Source organism: Debaryomyces fabryi (assembly GCF_001447935.2).
Source record: "Debaryomyces fabryi strain CBS 789 chromosome Unknown contig00105, whole genome shotgun sequence".
NCBI lineage: Eukaryota > Fungi > Ascomycota > Pichiomycetes > Serinales > Debaryomycetaceae > Debaryomyces > Debaryomyces fabryi.
Window position 1 is genome coordinate 1 of NW_015385531.1, and position 16,938 is coordinate 16,938.

A 16,938-nucleotide genomic window follows, 5' to 3' on the forward strand; every position below is an offset into this window, starting at 1 on the left:
TGGGTCCTTTATACTTTCGCCGAATAATTCTCTTGCTTTTATTAAATCCTTCTGTTTAACTTTGGAAAAATCCAATACCTTCAACGTTGGAATTAACCAAATCATAAAATACTTATAATTAGGGAAATCTGCTATAGGATTTCCAATAAGTGTTATATCAGATAAGTTCTTGAAATTGGACAACATGCGAATATCCAGAAACTTGCTTATATTGTTGTTTATCAAAGATATTGTTTGTAGATGAGGTATGTTCATTGACAATTTATCATCGCTAATACTAGTGATATTATTGTTTCCGACCAATAACACCTTCAAGTGCTTAAGTCTAGGAAAGTTGGATAGTTCAATCAATTCATTATCGGTTAAGTCTATTACTTCATACGTATCCTTTGTAATACCTAAATTTTCAAGATAAGGAATTTTCAAGCTTCTGAGCAGAAGCGTTACTTGTTTCTCGGGGTTTATTATTGTCGGTGCATCAGATAGCACTTGTGACGTTAATCTCATATTAATATGTTATATATGTTAGCTGAATATATTGAATGTTTTGTTAAATTGTATTCGTCTGTACAATTTTTCTAAATAAAAAAGCGCACATTTCTGGTTATCAAAAAAATCAAGAAAAAATATGAAATAGAAGACTTATATATGCTTAAAAAATTGTAACACTTGTTATACATCCATTACTTTCAACTACTTCCCAAATGCATCTATTGGATCCATATAATTTAGATTGGCCCCAAGTTTTTGTTTTGCAAGTTTCACCAGAAATTGTAGATTCTCTTGACTGATGCTTTTCAAGAGCTGCATTATTGTCCTCACGAATTTCATCAGGATTGATAATATCTAAATCATTATCAATGAATTCAGTTTCGTTTCTATTCAATAAAACAGGCCTTAAGTTAGTACTTCCTTCAATTTGGTTAAAGAATTCAGCTGGGATATCTTTGAAATACATAGATGAATTGATTGAAACATCATTTTTTAATCCAAACGGATGTGCAGCATTGCAGTCCTGACCAGCTACTATTTCCCAGTTACATTTATTCCATTTCATGAAATCTAAACTTTCAGTTATGCCACCATTATGGATAATGAGTTTTTTTAGAACTCCTGTAGATTTCGACTTGATTGAATTGAGATCATATAGAAAATCAAGCCCATATCTGAAATAATTGTGAAACTTATAAATCGAGTTATCATTCAAATCGATTTTAAATGACTTTGATAAATGATTGTGAATTAATAATCTGGAATCAAACTTGTTAAAATAATCATCAGGAGAGCCTAATATGTTTGATACTTCTTGCTGCGTTGTCTCGCCGATTTTAATTACATATTCCTTTGGTTGATTCTTATCAGAAGTAGCCCCAAATATTAATTTGATCATTCCTAACTTTAAATTCACCAATAATTTAGAAATATGAACAGCAGATGATGATGCCTTATTTTTCTCTTTGGTTATTTGCTTAGGTTTCAGAATGTTACTTTTAAACGTTTCATAGAAGTTCTCCCATGATGAGCCCAGGAAAATTGAAAGTGATTCACATGCAATGTCACTATTTTTATCCCAGTTCAATAACTTGGATAAAATAGTATTATCATTCACCTCTGCGCCTAATCCTTTCAATTTGTTAATCAACTCATTCAGATTTATCTTGAATTTGAATGAAATCCCAGGGTAAGACAAAGTGTAGTAATCTGAACTTTTTGACAATTTTCCAGGATATGTGGGACCAAATGTTTGGTTATATATTTGCTTTAAATTTGGGAGTGTGGTATTCGTCCTTTGTTCCGAATTCTCCTGTGCTTCATTTTCATACGTATCCTCCACGTTTTCCGTTATATCATTTAAATTTATTCCATTGTAACTCAACTTCAAGCTCTTGAAGTCAATCACTTCGATTAAAACAAGCTCTTGCTTGTCAGAATTCTCGAATACCAACCTAAGTCCTATGTCTGCGACTGTGACTGTAATAGGAGTTTCTAAATAATGCTTTTCGGAATAAGATATTTTCATCCTATAGTTAAATCTATCTAACAGATTAATGATTGAATACATCAGGCTACCAAGTTTTATCGAGTTTCCAAGTCCTTCACCCGGAACAATTGATGCGTTTGTAATCATTATGTACTCAAATCTAAAATATATCACTTATAACTACCTGCCTTATAATTCCTTTGTATTTTGTTGCTCTTCCTATTCTTTGACTATGATATCTAGTGTAATAGAATAATTATGTGTAAATTGAATTGTTACTCTTTTGTTATTGATAGTCACATTTGATTTTCTTATCTGTTGATAAGCGCACGGGTTAAAAATACGAGCTATAGAATAGTTCGGTTAACACGTATTGAAGAACATATGTATACATTTGAATCTTGATTCTACTTAAGCTTTGTGGGTTATTCAATTTACTTCACCATTGTGGTGATTGGAGCTATAAATTTGATGTCAAAGCGTATTCTAGAAATCGAATGTTTTTACTTGATTCCCGTATACATATTTAGTATGTTTCGCATTTAAGATTATTGCAATAAGAAGCATATAAGAATCAAAGCTAACGTCTTATTGAAATTGAATATCGTTAGTATTACAGTAGAAAATTAAAGTTTGAAAATTAAACGTTTATATCTAAATAAATACACGGGTTCGAATTAAAGATTATTCCTTAGTAGCATTACTTGTGCCACTTCCATCGTCAGGGCTAACAAAACCTTGTCCATCTGCGGTGGTGCCCATATGAACTTCTGGATCATCCCTGGTACCAGCAGCAGCTTGTAATTGCGCTTTCTTTTGATCAGTAGATCTGATTGGTTCTATAACATATGGTAAGTTATCGCTCATACCCATGGTGTTGCTTTGTCCCATTTCATCATCGTAGTAAGTAAATTCACCAATTTCTGCAACATCAGTACCCATGATTTCCTCATCAGCATGTAATCTTATTCTCAACTGAGGAATTCTGTCCATAATTAATAACAAGATGGAAGTAAGAGTGAAACTCCAGAGACCAACTGAACATGAGCCTGCAAGTTGGTATCCTAATTGTTTGTAGTTATGGTTCATCCAACCACCAGCAATAGCCGCTGATGGGTCAGCAGCAACGGAACCATCAGCAGCAGCAATATAGTCAGCAGCGAAGAGACCGGTTAAGATTGAGCCACAAATACCACCAACACCGTGCAAAGCAAACACATCCATACCATCGTCAATTTGTAAGATAGATTTCAAGTCAACAGCAAAGTTACAGACAATAGCTGGAACAACACCAAAGACAATAGAAGTGTAAACTGGAACAAAACCAGCAGCTGGAGTAATACCAACTAAACCGGCAATAGCACCGGTACATAATCCAACAGTAGACCATTTTCCTCCTGTTCTGAACCAATCGACAAACATCCAAGTTAAACCACCACATGCAGCAGCAATATTAGTGTTGACACAAGCGTACCAAGAACGGATAGATGCGTTACCTGTTGAACCACCATTGAATCCAAACCAACCGAACCATAAAAACACAGTTCCCAACACAACAGATGTGACAGAATGTGGCTTATATTTAGGAACTTTTCCAGTAGTTAATGGGTCATGTCTCTTACCTAAAATTAAAGAATAAGCCAAAGCTGCAAAACCAGAATTTTCGTGGACTGGTCCACCACCAGCGAAGTCTAATGCTCCTAAGTTGAATAACCATCCGTTACCACCCCAAGTCCAGTATGCAATTGGGCAGTAAACAACAGTTAACCAACAGAATAAGAAGACCATCATTGGCCCTAATCTTGCTCTCTCACATCCAGCACCGACCATCAAAATGGCTGTTACTGCAGCGAACATACCTTGGTAAAGACAGAATAAAATATCTGGAACACTTGAAACCACACTTGGGGCTCCGAACACATTTTTCAAAGAAAAATAGTTCAAGTTACCCAAAATTACGGAGTCACTTTGTGTAAACACTAATGAGTACCCCCAGAAGAACCATTGAAATGCAGTCAAACAAGTTGCCATAAGTGACGCCCATAATAATGATAATGCATGCTTCTTTCTTGATAAACCAGAATAAAGCAAACCAACACCTGGAACCATAATCCACACTAATGCGGCTGATACTCCAATCCAAACCATATCTGCTTTGTCAAACTGTTTATTTAAATCCACCTTCATTATATCTCCTCCGGGACCTGTCCCTGTAAAACCATCGTTTGCCATTTTTCTATTTTGCAGTAATTAATATTTTAAGGAAAAATTGCTTTACAATTATAAAAGTCCCACCATTTTTTTACTTAATGTCTTCCAGTATCCCTATATATATAGTACATTCTACTATCAAGACTTATCAAACTAAAGCACGTCTTGCAGCTCATGATAATATCTCTATCAGCACTAGCCAATCATCTACCTTCGATCGATCTCTGATAAGAATATAGATCACGTGCAATATTACGAAAGAAGGTTTCTTTACTGATAAGAGAAGTAGAATTGAATCGTTTAACCGTAAACGCTTATCATTGTTCGTCGAGTCCAACCAACGAATGAAATCTGTTCGCCTTGACGACAAGTACCCTTATGATTTTCTTGTTCGTATTTATTGGTTGTTGCTTTACACAATAGACCAATATTTTTTGTCTTCTTATCTCTGCAGCAGCTATTATACGTTTTGCAGAAATCAAGAAAACCAATTTACGAACTAGAGTCTTATGATATTCATAAGATTATTATTCTCTATTGGTGATATGGACCGAACAAAAATTTCATCCTATATTCGGTATAATGACTTGATATGTCATATAGGATGAGGCTAGGTGCCAGCGGTTTTGTGTAATAGTTGATTGTTTGCCGAGGAAGAGATTTCAACAAATGTCGCATGTCGTATAATGTCGCTTAATGTAATTCGTATGTCGCACTGAAACGCGACATATCATTAAATGTCGCAAGGGAATGGTGGAATCTATATCACAACGGGTTATACGGAAAACGAATACGAATAGCGATATAACCTTGCAATTTATAAGCAAATTAGAAACAAGAATGGCAGAATCGCAATATTCTTATGGGACGTCCATTTTAACATCAAAAACACCGCAGGAGGCAGCGGCAATTATTCCTTCAAGTATCAATGCTACGCAGGGCTTGCTTGAGAAAAACCTATTGGGATTCTTCAATGAATATACTCAATTGTTGCAACGCAACAACCAGGCACTCAATCAGTTATTACAGAATGGATCAAAAATCTTCGGACAGCAGCAAAACAAAGAATATGAAGGCTTTCATAAAGTTTGGAATTGTTTATTGAGTTCAATACAGGTTGAGATTCATTCTAATGAAACTTTATTCAAAAACTTGAAGTTAGAGGCAATTGGACCATTAAAGGACGTATTTCAGAAAGACGTTCGTTATTCCGAGTTATTAGTGAATTCGCAAGAGTTACAAGAGATAAGCAGTGATTTATCACATAATAGCAGCAATGCTGAGATGCAATGGAATATGAAGGCGCCACAAATTTTTGATAATTTTGAAAATTTCAAAAAGTTTGAAACCCAATTATTATTTGATGTCAGTTACAGTTTGTTGAATGGATTGAATACCAAGTACTCCAAGAACTTGTCGAATAACGAGAATTCAGTTAATTATGTCTTGAACGGATATAAAATTGATACAGAAATGGCTAATTATTTGGAATATGTATTGCAGAAGAAGGATTTTGTGACGACTGCTCCTGGATCCTCAGCTGCAGGTACTGCTTCTGTCTCGAAAACTAATTCAAGACAATCGAGACAGGTAAGTCATAGTGATTTGAATTCCATGAACTCATCTGCAACGTTGGGGTCTGCTAGCACAAACCTGAAGAAACCATCAAAGTTGAAATCGAAAATGGGATCTATCTTTGGTCGTAAAAACAAGCTGAAGCGTACAAGCGGTTTAGGAGGTGGTACAATTCCGGAAACTGAATCTGTTACATCATCTGTCAACACTAACCCAAGATTAAATAAGTCAACTGATTCAATTGATCACTTAGCTCAAAATAATGTGAACAGAACCACTTCAGTAAGAGATTCAAGAAGACCTTCCGAATTAGAGCTGCAAGCTGTACAACCGTCTAGTTCGGAACAGTATCAAGAAGGACCGTTACAACAACAACCAGTCCAACAGCAAAGAGGTGATCCAAGATCGCAACATCAACTGATTCCTCAGCAACAGGTTCCACATGAGCAAATTCAAAAGCAGCAGGTACAACAACCACAACTTGCTTCTTTGAATGCTGCTCCACTCACTCCTAAACCTATTTCTGATAACAATCAAGTTGTCGATTCTCCAAATGTAGTTAAGTATGATTCTGAGACTTCTGATGATGAATTTGAGGATCCAAATAATAAAGGAAACAGATTATCAATGTTGCAAAGACACTCCTTAGGTGGTCCAGAAAATGGTTCACCAATTGTGGGCAGCTTCCCTAATGAATCTGATACCCAAAGTCAGCAACAAGAGCAATCAGGATTACTTGGAGTCGGCCAACATGGTAATGAGAGACATACGGGAAGGTTAAGTCAAAGTAGTGCTGGCAAATATAGCTTTGAAGCTGGAGACGAGGAAAATTCTATGACACCAAAACAGCAAGAAAACATTTTTGAAGATAAGGTAGGTGAGCTTAATGTCAATGATAATGCTGGATCTAATGTTGATAACCATTTCTTGAGAAATGCTGCCGTTGCTTCAGGTGCGGGTATTGCTGGTGCTGGTGCTGCTGTAGGTAATATGTATGGTCACCATCAACAACAAAAACAGCCACAACAAGAGCAAACATTGCCACAACAGTTTCAACAGCAACATGAGCAACATGAGCAACAACAAAACTCATATGAATACCCTCAAGAGAAATCACAATATCAAGATTCCCAACAATATCAGCAACCCTCATTGCAAAATCAAGGTCATCTGGAAAATCAAGAATTTCAACAGTTTATACCTCAGCAGCAAAACCAACAAGAACTCAAACAAGAGAGTCAACAATATTCAGAACTGCTGCAGCAAAAAGGTAGCGGTTTACCGCCACCTCCACCCAAAGCAAGAAAGGTTCTTCATCGTGAATCTTCTCTTCGAAACCAAAATACCTCTTCACCTAAGGATGCCCCAAGCTTAGTGTCTGTTCCTAGCAATTCTACCGACTCTAGAACGAATAGAAGGGATATTCATTCACAAATGTTCCATAATTTGCCTAATGCTAGAGCCTCAGTTATTCAGCAACCTACATTGGTTAGTCAGGATACAGGTAATTCTTTATTGAGAAACAGTGATTATTTCAAACACTTTGATTCTTCTAATTATGTTGAATCCAATGGATTGAATTCGTCCATCGCCGAAGTTATAAATGTTAATATTAAAAACGATCAATTAGTGAAATCTCAAATAATAGGGGAGATTGCATTTAACTACAAAAAACAAATAGATGAACAAATTGAGCCTATTCTCATTAGAATTCCTAACCAATTCGATAAAATTATTTTGAATAACACATATATTGAGAAATTAAGTAATGAAGAATTTAACATTAACCCTGAATTAATTGTATCAAAGACCTTGGGTGGGATGAAATATTTGAAGAATATCACTTTTGAAGAAGTTCCTATTTTGATTCTGCAAATTTGGAAGTTTGAGTCTCATCAATCATCATTAATGATAAGCTTAAAATTAAATCCAAATTACTCAAGCAGTCTAGTTATTAACAACTTGGTAATATCGGTGGCATTAGATTCGTCATGCGAAACTTTGAATGCTTCATCAAGACCCCAGGGTTCGTTCAACAAAGACAAAAACAGAATTACTTGGAGATACACCCAACCCTTGAATTTATCTACTAGCAACTTAGAAGAAAAATTGATTGCTAGATTTGCTACAAATGGCATCGGCTCAGAACATGAATCAGGAATACAAGTTAAGTTCTCTATTCACGATCCTCCTCATCAACCTAATATCTTGAATTACAGAAATGAACCAATCCCCTGTGTTAAGAATTTAATTACAGGAAGCTACAGTGGTCATAGTTAAGTTGTAATATCCTTGTATATCTTTAGTATTATTATTATGTTTGTTTTATGAATATTATCTTGTAATTATTCGCTAAGCATGTCGCTAGATTCTCCGTATGTCCACTAAAAAATATATGAGCTAGCAACTGTTTGATGCATTCTATTGTGCGTCGGGTATTAGGTTAGTGGTATTTTGCTGCATATAAGACACATAACATCAGCAATTCAGTAAACGAATTGGTTAAGAATTGAACCGAATTTGTGAAATGGCCCGATCAATACAGCGATTATTACGTCGAAATTACTTTTAAGGTATCTCATTTTAAAGGACAATAGCTACAGTACGACACTTCGTCATATTCCAGTATAATATATTTGCTTACTATAAAATATTTCACTTTCTATTTTTCTGGAGAATAATCTATTGACAAGCATGATACAATAGAAATCAACTAATATCATATAATCTTTTGGTTTTCCCTATTAATCGGAAAAATTTTCTCAAGATCGACAGCAACAACTGTCTCCACATTTCGCCGAGGAAGGAAGTTGCACAAGTCATTTTTTGGGGTAAACAATGGTGCCCTTTGCTGCAACAATTATATGTTACAAATCACATACAATAGAATTAGTGGAAAATAGGGATTTCATCCAATAAAGTTTATCCGTGATTGACTGTGCGTCTTAGAAATGCTGCATTGCAAAATTGCAAATAAATCTCCTCAAGATTCAGGAGAAAGTTCCGAACTGAAACTAGTAATAGAAATGTAACTTTAGCGGAAAAACTATATAAGAAGGGTATACTGGCTTTGAATTGCTTCAAATTGTAAGTAAATAAAAAAGTAAATTCCAATGCATTTACTAAACTTTGTTAATTTTGTATGCTTGGGGCTTCTCACTTCTGTCCATGGGAAACCTATTGCTTCAGGATCTCATCTGAATAAAGCTTCATCGACCTTCGATGAATCCTCGAGAGCTACCATTCTGGATGAAATGACATGGGGTGTTGCACAAACACCGAATATTTTAAATGATAGCGCAGTGGATGCTAATGCAATTGCGAAAGGTTATGATTTAGTTAATGTTTCCCAAACAGCCCATGGTCTCAAGGGTGTTTTGAAGTTAAATGAAGCTACTGATATATACGGCTATGACTTTGATTATTTGAACTTATTAGTCGAATATCAAGCAGATTCTCGTTTACATGTCAATATTGAACCAGCCAATTTGACAGATGTTTTTGTGTTACCGGAAGAACTTGTTGCAAAACCTAGTGTTGAGTCTAGTAATATTACCATTGATACATCGGATTTGGTATTTAGATATCAAGAGAAGAACTTTGGTTTTGAAGTGATTAGATCATGCACTAGTGAAGTTTTATTTTCAACAATTGGCAATCCATTAGTGTACTCTAATCAATTTATCCAATTCAACACAACCTTACCTAAGGATCATGTCATTACTGGTCTTGGGGAATCAATTCATGGATCGATAAATGAACCAGGTGTAGTTAAGACTTTGTTCGCTAATGATGTTGGAGACCCAATTGACGGTAATATATATGGAGTTCATCCAGTCTACATGGATCAAAGATATGATTCAAACACAGCACATAGTGTGTACTGGAGAACTTCAGCAATCCAAGAAGTCATCGTTGAAGAGGAGGCATTGACATGGAGGGCATTAAGCGGAGTTATTGATTTATATTTCTTTAGTGGTCCAGAACCAAAAGATGTTATAAAGCAATATGTTCACGAAATTGGTTTACCAGCACTCCAACCATATTGGGCCCTTGGTTACCATCAATGTAGATGGGGATATGATACCATTGAAGATTTAGAAAATGTTGTCGCAAATTTCAAGAAATTTGATATTCCATTAGAGACAATCTGGTCTGATATTGATTACATGGATGGATACAAAGATTTTACTACAGATCCTCATAGATATCCATTAGATAAATTTAAGAAGTTCATTGATGACATACATGAAACCGATCAGCATTATATACCAATGTTTGATGCGGGAATATATGTTCCAAACCCAAATAATGCCAGCGATATTTATGAAATTTTTCACAACGGTAACGAATCAGATTCATTCTTAAAAAATCCCGATGGTTCATTATACATTGGTTCTGTTTGGCCTGGATTCACCGCATTTCCAGATTTCTTTGCCCCAAAAAGTCAAGAATTTTGGACTCAGACGATAAAGGATTTTTATAATAAGGTTCAATTTGATGGTCTCTGGTGTGATATGAATGAGGCTTCTAGTTTCTGCGTAGGATCTTGCGGTTCTGAAGGTTATCTTCAGAACCCTGCAATACCTAATTTTGAATACGGTGATGTCTCTGACACTTATCCAAAAGGGTTTGAGCAAAGTAACGCCTCCGAATATTCATCCATTCAACAATCTGTTTCTTCAACATCTTCAGTTGCGTCGTCTTCAACACCTATCTCAGATTCTCTTAACACACTTGCTCCAGGAAAAGGTAATATCAATTATCCACCCTATGCAATTAACAATGCTCAAGGTGAACATGATTTAGCAACGCATGCTATTTCTCCTAATGCAACCCACCATGATGGCACGATTGAATATGATGTTCATAACTTATATGGCTATATGGAAGTAAACGCTACATATAATGCCTTATTGGAAGCTATTCCTAACAAAAGACCTTTCATCCTTTCTAGAGCCACTTTCGCTGGTTCTGGAAAACATGCAGCTCATTGGGGAGGTGATAACACCGCTGACTGGGCCTGGATGTATTTCTCTATTCCACAAGCATTAAGTATGGGAATGTCTGGTATTCCATTCTTTGGTGTTGACGTTTGCGGTTTCAATAGTAATACTGATTCTGAATTATGCTCAAGGTGGATGCAATTAGGATCGTTCTTTCCTTTCTACAGAAACCACAATACACTAGGCGCTATATCTCAGGAGCCTTATGTCTGGTCAAGTGTTACTGAAGCTGCAAAAACTAGTATGGATATCCGCTACTTATTATTGCCTTATTACTATACCTTACTTCATGAATCACATGAAAGCGGATTACCAGTTTTACGTGCCTTATCTTGGGAATTTCCAAACCAACGTAATCTAAGCGGTGTTGATAACCAATTCTTTGTCGGTGATGCCTTGTTAGTTACACCTGTTTTAGAACCAGGAGTTAATAGTGTTAAAGGTGTGTTCCCAGGTAGCGGAGTAACAGAAATATATTACGACTGGTATACTCATGAACAGGTTGATTTTGAAGCTGGTAAGAATGAAACATTAGAAGCACCATTAGGGCATATACCATTACATGTTAGAGGTGGTAATATTTTGCCAACTCAAGAGCCAGGATATACTATTGCACAGAGTAGAAGAAACCCATTTGGCTTAATTGTTGCTTTGGACAAGGATGGCGGTGCTAATGGAAAGTTGTACCTTGATGATGGTGAATCGCAGAATGTTGAATCTTCCTTGCACGTTGACTTTGTGGCTTTAAACAAAAGTATAATATCTTCACCATATGGTGATTATAAAGTTTCACAGCCATTGTCTAATATCACAATCCTTGGAGTAAATGACAAACCTGAGTCGGTCACTTTTAATGGAAAAGATGCAACATATAAATATGAAAATAACACATTGCTTGTTACTGACTTGAATAAGTTTACTGAAGATGGAGCTTTTGACAAGCAATTCACACTTGAATGGTAGAAGTTCAAGTTTGCTCGGTGAGTTATTATATTCGTCCTTTTGAATTCAATTATTTGTTTAAAAATTTCTTATTCTCGGCGATTCAAATTAATTTAATTACTTAGAAGTCAATATAATTCTTTACACGTCAAGCTCAATGTAACTAATGTAGCAGGTAATTTGATAAAACATAAAGACCAAATCTGATTTGTGGTCATTTGGAACCATGCGGCTCAATCAAAAAATCACTCACATATTTTTTGCAAATACGCTGTTCTGCTTCTTCATACACTTTTAATTCCTCTAGTATGTTTTATCAAACATTATAACTTGGTGACTCTTACCTTTTTGTTATATTAATTGAGGGAATATTTAAGTTGTTTGGTTTACCATGGTATTTGCAACCATGGGTTCCGCAATTTTTGAGCTCTTAAGACTACTAATTACTTTTTGGAACTATAAAATCCTTAACTTTCTAAATATAATACTTGCTATTTTCGTATTATGCATATTTATGGACGTCTTACTAAGTATAGGTGTTGCGCCAAATATTAAGGGAATTTATTCTATTCCTGGCTATCCCATAGTTGGCAACTTATTCCAGGTGCTCAATAATCCAGCATTAGTATATATTCAATGGGCAAACAAATATAACGCTAGCATATTTCAAATTCGATTAGGATTCAAGAGAATACTCGTTGTTAATTCATTTGAGGACGTTAACATTTTATGGACTAAGCATTCTTGTTCTAATAATTCTAGACCAGTACAGTATATCTTCCACGGAATTGTTTCTGCAACTCAAGGATTTACAGTTGGATCAACTCCTTCGGGTCCTTCCTATAAACGTAAGAAGAAAGTTATATCTCAAAGTCTAAATCAAAGAAGTGTTAATAACTTATCAAGTGTAATTGATAATGAAACTAAGTTTACCATTAAAAATATCATTCAAAATAATAGGGAATTGTTTGGACCCCCATCTTGCAATAACTATAGATACACCAGAACCATTATATCCGATATCGATTTGCTACGTTACGCACAATTATATTCTTTAAGAAGTGCAATATATTTAACATATGGATTACATTTGGATGTATATGATACAGAAGCAACTCTAGCAAAAGAGATTATTGAGGTGGAAAGCAACATCATGAAATTCAGAGCACCTGTTTCTAATTTACAAGATTATATTCCAATACTCAGATACTTACCATTTGGAAAAAGCGTGCAGGCTCAGCATTTTAGGAGTAGAAGGGACATTTATATGAATAAATTATTCCAACTGTTGCAAGAAAAAATCTCTCAGGGTGATGAAGATTCATCAAACAGTCTTGTTGGTGTTGCTATAAAAAATATGGAATCAACGCTGAAGTTAACCTCAGCTGAACTTCAAAGTATTTGCTTAACGATGGTTAGTGCTGGACTAGATAATACCTCTTTAAATTTTAATCATCTAATGGGTCAGTTATCGCAGCCTACTAGTGGATACAATTACCAACGAAAAGCATTTGAAGAAATTATGTCTAGGAATAAAAACAACGTTTGCACTGCTTGGGATAATGCTGCCATTATAATGGATTGTTCTTATGTCATTGCGTTGATTAAAGAAACTCTTAGGTATTTCACTGTGTTACCTTTAGGATTGCCCCGTATTACTACCAAAGACATCACATACAAAGATGCTATTATACCCAAAAATACAATCTTGTTTATGAACTCTTATGCTGCTAACCATGATCCCAACATTTATAAAGATCCTATGAGTTTCAAACCTGAAAGGTGGTTAGATCCAGTAACAGGTTCAGTATTATCTAAATATGAGATTAGCCATTTCTCTTTTGGAGCCGGCTCGCGTATGTGCTCTGGAAATCATTTGGCATTTAAAGAGCTATATACTTTAACTTGTCGAATGATTTTAACCTTTCAAATTCGAAGACCAACATCGAATAAATTTCTAATGGAATTGGACCCTTTTAAGAACAATTCGAATCCGAATGCTATTTCATTTGAGCCGAAATTGTTCAAAGTCAGATTGGAACCAAGAATTCATACCAGAAGTGATGACTTGTATAATAAAATATTAAGAAGTTAAGAGTGTATATTCTTAGTAGATCCATAACAATAAGTATTTTAGTTCAATAATTATATACTATTTGAAGAGTCCTTGTATTAGAGTGTATCTTGATTTGGATCAATATAACCTACTTTACTGACAATGACAGATTTAGTCATTTTGCTCATTGGCAAATTATACTTCAATATTCCCCTGACTATCAAGTCGAATGGGTTCTTTGCAATTATTTCCCATTTGTCAGAATTATCAGGCTCGGATTCATTTCTGTTTTTATCAAACTCCAAATTAGTTAAATTTCTACCAGGTCTCAATAATTTAATTTCACCACTTTGACTTATAAGCTCCCTCGTGAAGAAGCCACCTGTGAAAATCATCGGTGATTCAAGATTAGTTACTGTCCCCAATAATACCGTCTCGACAGTGTTTTTTGTCTCTAGCCCTTCTAGATCAACATCTATATTATTCATACTCTCTGGTAAATAACCACTTTTTGCAAATATATCTAATTCGACTTCATCTATAGATACAGCAAACCATCCAGGGTTGAAAGCTTCCACAATAACATTAAAGACTAATTCATCTTGAGAAACTATAGGATTTTCAAAACTACTGATTGATACGTTGGTTAATTCTTTTGTTGTTGCAAGTACAAAACCCATTATAAATCCGACCGATAATATGCAGCTAATACTTATTAGTGTATAGATAAATTTTTTAATATAGTTTACTCTTTGGTTTTTGAGTGTTTGACCGGACTTCTTTCTAGGTAATAAAAAATGGCCATTGCTTGTTGACAAATAAGGATGTTTTGAGCGACCTGAAACATTTCTTGAGTTTGGAGAGCGAAACTGTGCTTCCACATCCTGGAATTCACCATTCAGGGTTGGCTCTTCATATTCATCTATATCACAATAATACTTTTGGTGTGGTTCCGGGTATGGAAATGGAAAAATATCACTATTTAGTTGCTTAGTGTGAGAAGTGTTCGGTGGGGTATTAGGATCATTATCATTGCTTGGTTCAATAGGTTGCCCAGTTGATAAATACCTTTTGTTCTTAAGGTTATTATTTCTTTTGCCCAGGAAATTTAGATTCAAAGATCTATAGTGCGGAATTCTATGATTATGGTTAATTGATGGTGCCGAATCGTTAAAATTAACATTAGTAAGATTTGTTTGATTGGAGTTGTTATATGGAAAACGAATGTTATTATCGTAATAAATCAATTCATCATCAAAATCCTCAATATCAATATCATCGGGTATAATACTATAACGCCTTGGCTGTGACCCTTTTTTGTCGAAAAGTTTGGAAGTTGTTGATCTTAACTTAGAGGATGAATTAGACGATTTGAAATTCTTTTTTGATGTACTTTTGCTGGTCATCGAACTATTCATATTTTTGTTGTTATGTCCTACATCTTCCTTGACATTCTCATTCGAATTAACATGAGGGTTAAATCCTGACAAGGCATTACTTTGGGAAGGATTGGAAGGATCGTTAACTCTGTGGGATGAATAATATTCATCGTCCGCATAATCATCATCAATTATATCTGTATCGTCAACTTCATCGTAAGAATAGCCATCTTCGTTATACCCATCATTTATACTAGCTGTAGCTGTGTTAGGTTGTTGACTATTGCTTCTGCGGTAAGTATAAGACCTTTCAGTCCCTGCAAGTCCTTGGTTTGAGGGAGATTTACTCGGAAACGCATAAGGGCTTGCAGGAGAATGAGTTGATGCTATTGTGTTATTTTTTCCAGAAGCAGTATCCGGATGGTGTAATCTATCTTCATTATTTTGTATGACAGGTGGCAAATGAGGTATAGAATAACTTGACCCTGTTCTTTGTTGCAGAGGTCTTGGCTTGAACAGTTCGGACTGAGAATTAATTTCCGCTGGAGGAATCGAATTATTTGTTGATCTTATAGTGGGTATTTTAGACGAATGCACTGAATGTATAGATTCTGCTCGAGCATGACCTCCATCTGAATTTTCTTCAATTATTGGAGGACTATTTAAAGTAGTAGCAATACCTCCAGCATTAACAATGCTTCCGTTAATGGATGCAGTCTCGTTTGGAAGTGCCATTCTATTATTAGGATTTTGGGATACGTTATTATCATAGTCATTAGCATTATTTTCGTAAACAAACGTTTCATCACTATCCGAAGTATCAACGTCATCTACTGCACTTGCCAACTTAGCAGCAAAAAAGTCCGTTCTCGTGGAGTTTTGTTTTGCTATTCGTTTGCTTTTGTCTTTATTGGCATTCTGTTTGCTTGGTTGCTCATTGATATTAATATTGGACGAATTACTAAGATTATTGGAAGGATTCGAAATTCCATTGCCCGGTACAGCGTAAGAGTTATTCTCGCTTTCGCTCTCAGTATTTGGAAAGGAAGATGCTTTAGGTGAATTATTAATAATTTCTGATATTATGGTTGAATTTTTCGGGTGAGGTTCCTTTGAACTGATGATTTTCTGTTTGGCTTTTAATGACTTATTCAAATTTGTTATTATATTCTTATTGAGTTTTGGTGTGCTACCTACTGAATTACTATTATCAATAGACACTATTCGTGAAGTATTACCTGTTTCATTCCCACTCCCTGTCTGTTTTCCTTCAGTACCATTTTTTTTCTTTGGAACTTTAAATCCTCCCAGCGGGTTAGCACTATCACTTCCTGAACTTGCTGTGGGTGTGGGTTGAATCGACATATTGTCATTATTATTTCTTGAATTGTCTTTCGTCTTCACATTCTTTTCTTTTGCTTCGTCCAAATCTTCCGCTATCTGTTCCTGTTCTGGTTCTTTGTCATTGGTATCTATAGTCAAATTTTTTATATTCTTAGATTGGTCCTTCTGCGGCAAGGCAGACGTCATATTGCTAATATATTATAGAGAAGTATGTTCCTTATTCGCAGTATTCTATATATATAAACCGAAACCCAATGATACTGCTTACAATCCTTCCGTGACGTTTTGTTGCCTTATATATAGACTATATGTTTCTTTATCAGTTGTTTACGATTCTTATTGTAATATAAGAAAAAAAAAAGAATGCTGGAATATGATCTATTATGCAGGATATATATCTTTAACAAAATATGCAAATTAAAGACTCTTACACAAGATCGATGA

At 35.2% G+C, this 16,938-nt stretch overlaps 7 protein-coding genes across 7 annotated transcripts; 3 read left to right on the plus strand and 4 right to left on the minus strand.

The window, feature by feature from the left end:
* Nucleotides 1–14: 14 nt before the first annotated feature.
* On the minus strand, nucleotides 15–507 carry LEA1 (U2 snRNP complex subunit; the record flags this gene model as incomplete). Its single annotated transcript, XM_015613001.1, has 1 exon — nucleotides 15–507. A coding segment is annotated over one exon (493 nt), but the record flags the coding sequence as incomplete, so codon positions are not given.
* A 145-nt stretch (nucleotides 508–652) lies between these two features.
* On the minus strand, nucleotides 653–2,020 carry AC631_04173 (uncharacterized protein; the record flags this gene model as incomplete). Its single annotated transcript, XM_015613002.1, has 1 exon — nucleotides 653–2,020. The coding sequence occupies one exon, from the start codon at nucleotides 2,018–2,020 to the stop codon at nucleotides 653–655; it is 1,368 nt and encodes a 455-aa protein (XP_015466157.1).
* A 645-nt stretch (nucleotides 2,021–2,665) lies between these two features.
* MEP2 (ammonium permease) lies at nucleotides 2,666–4,213 on the minus strand (the record flags this gene model as incomplete). The annotated part of the gene is made up of 1 exon (XM_015613003.1): nucleotides 2,666–4,213. One exon carries the CDS (start codon nucleotides 4,211–4,213, stop codon nucleotides 2,666–2,668), a length of 1,548 nt encoding a protein of 515 aa, XP_015466158.1.
* Nucleotides 4,214–5,032: 819 nt separating this feature from the next.
* Nucleotides 5,033–8,047, plus strand: AC631_04175 (uncharacterized protein; the record flags this gene model as incomplete). The annotated part of the gene is made up of 1 exon (XM_015613004.1): nucleotides 5,033–8,047. The coding sequence occupies one exon, from the start codon at nucleotides 5,033–5,035 to the stop codon at nucleotides 8,045–8,047; it is 3,015 nt and encodes a 1,004-aa protein (XP_015466159.1).
* An 833-nt stretch (nucleotides 8,048–8,880) lies between these two features.
* AC631_04176 (glycoside hydrolase family 31 protein) lies at nucleotides 8,881–11,736 on the plus strand (the record flags this gene model as incomplete). The annotated part of the gene is made up of 1 exon (XM_015613005.1): nucleotides 8,881–11,736. One exon carries the CDS (start codon nucleotides 8,881–8,883, stop codon nucleotides 11,734–11,736), a length of 2,856 nt encoding a protein of 951 aa, XP_015466160.1.
* A 493-nt stretch (nucleotides 11,737–12,229) lies between these two features.
* Nucleotides 12,230–13,810, plus strand: AC631_04177 (uncharacterized protein; the record flags this gene model as incomplete). Its single annotated transcript, XM_015613006.1, has 1 exon — nucleotides 12,230–13,810. The coding sequence occupies one exon, from the start codon at nucleotides 12,230–12,232 to the stop codon at nucleotides 13,808–13,810; it is 1,581 nt and encodes a 526-aa protein (XP_015466161.1).
* Nucleotides 13,811–13,887: 77 nt separating this feature from the next.
* Nucleotides 13,888–16,680, minus strand: VAC7 (Vac7p; the record flags this gene model as incomplete). The annotated part of the gene is made up of 1 exon (XM_015613007.1): nucleotides 13,888–16,680. One exon carries the CDS (start codon nucleotides 16,678–16,680, stop codon nucleotides 13,888–13,890), a length of 2,793 nt encoding a protein of 930 aa, XP_015466162.1.
* Between the last annotated feature and the right edge of the window lie 258 nt (nucleotides 16,681–16,938).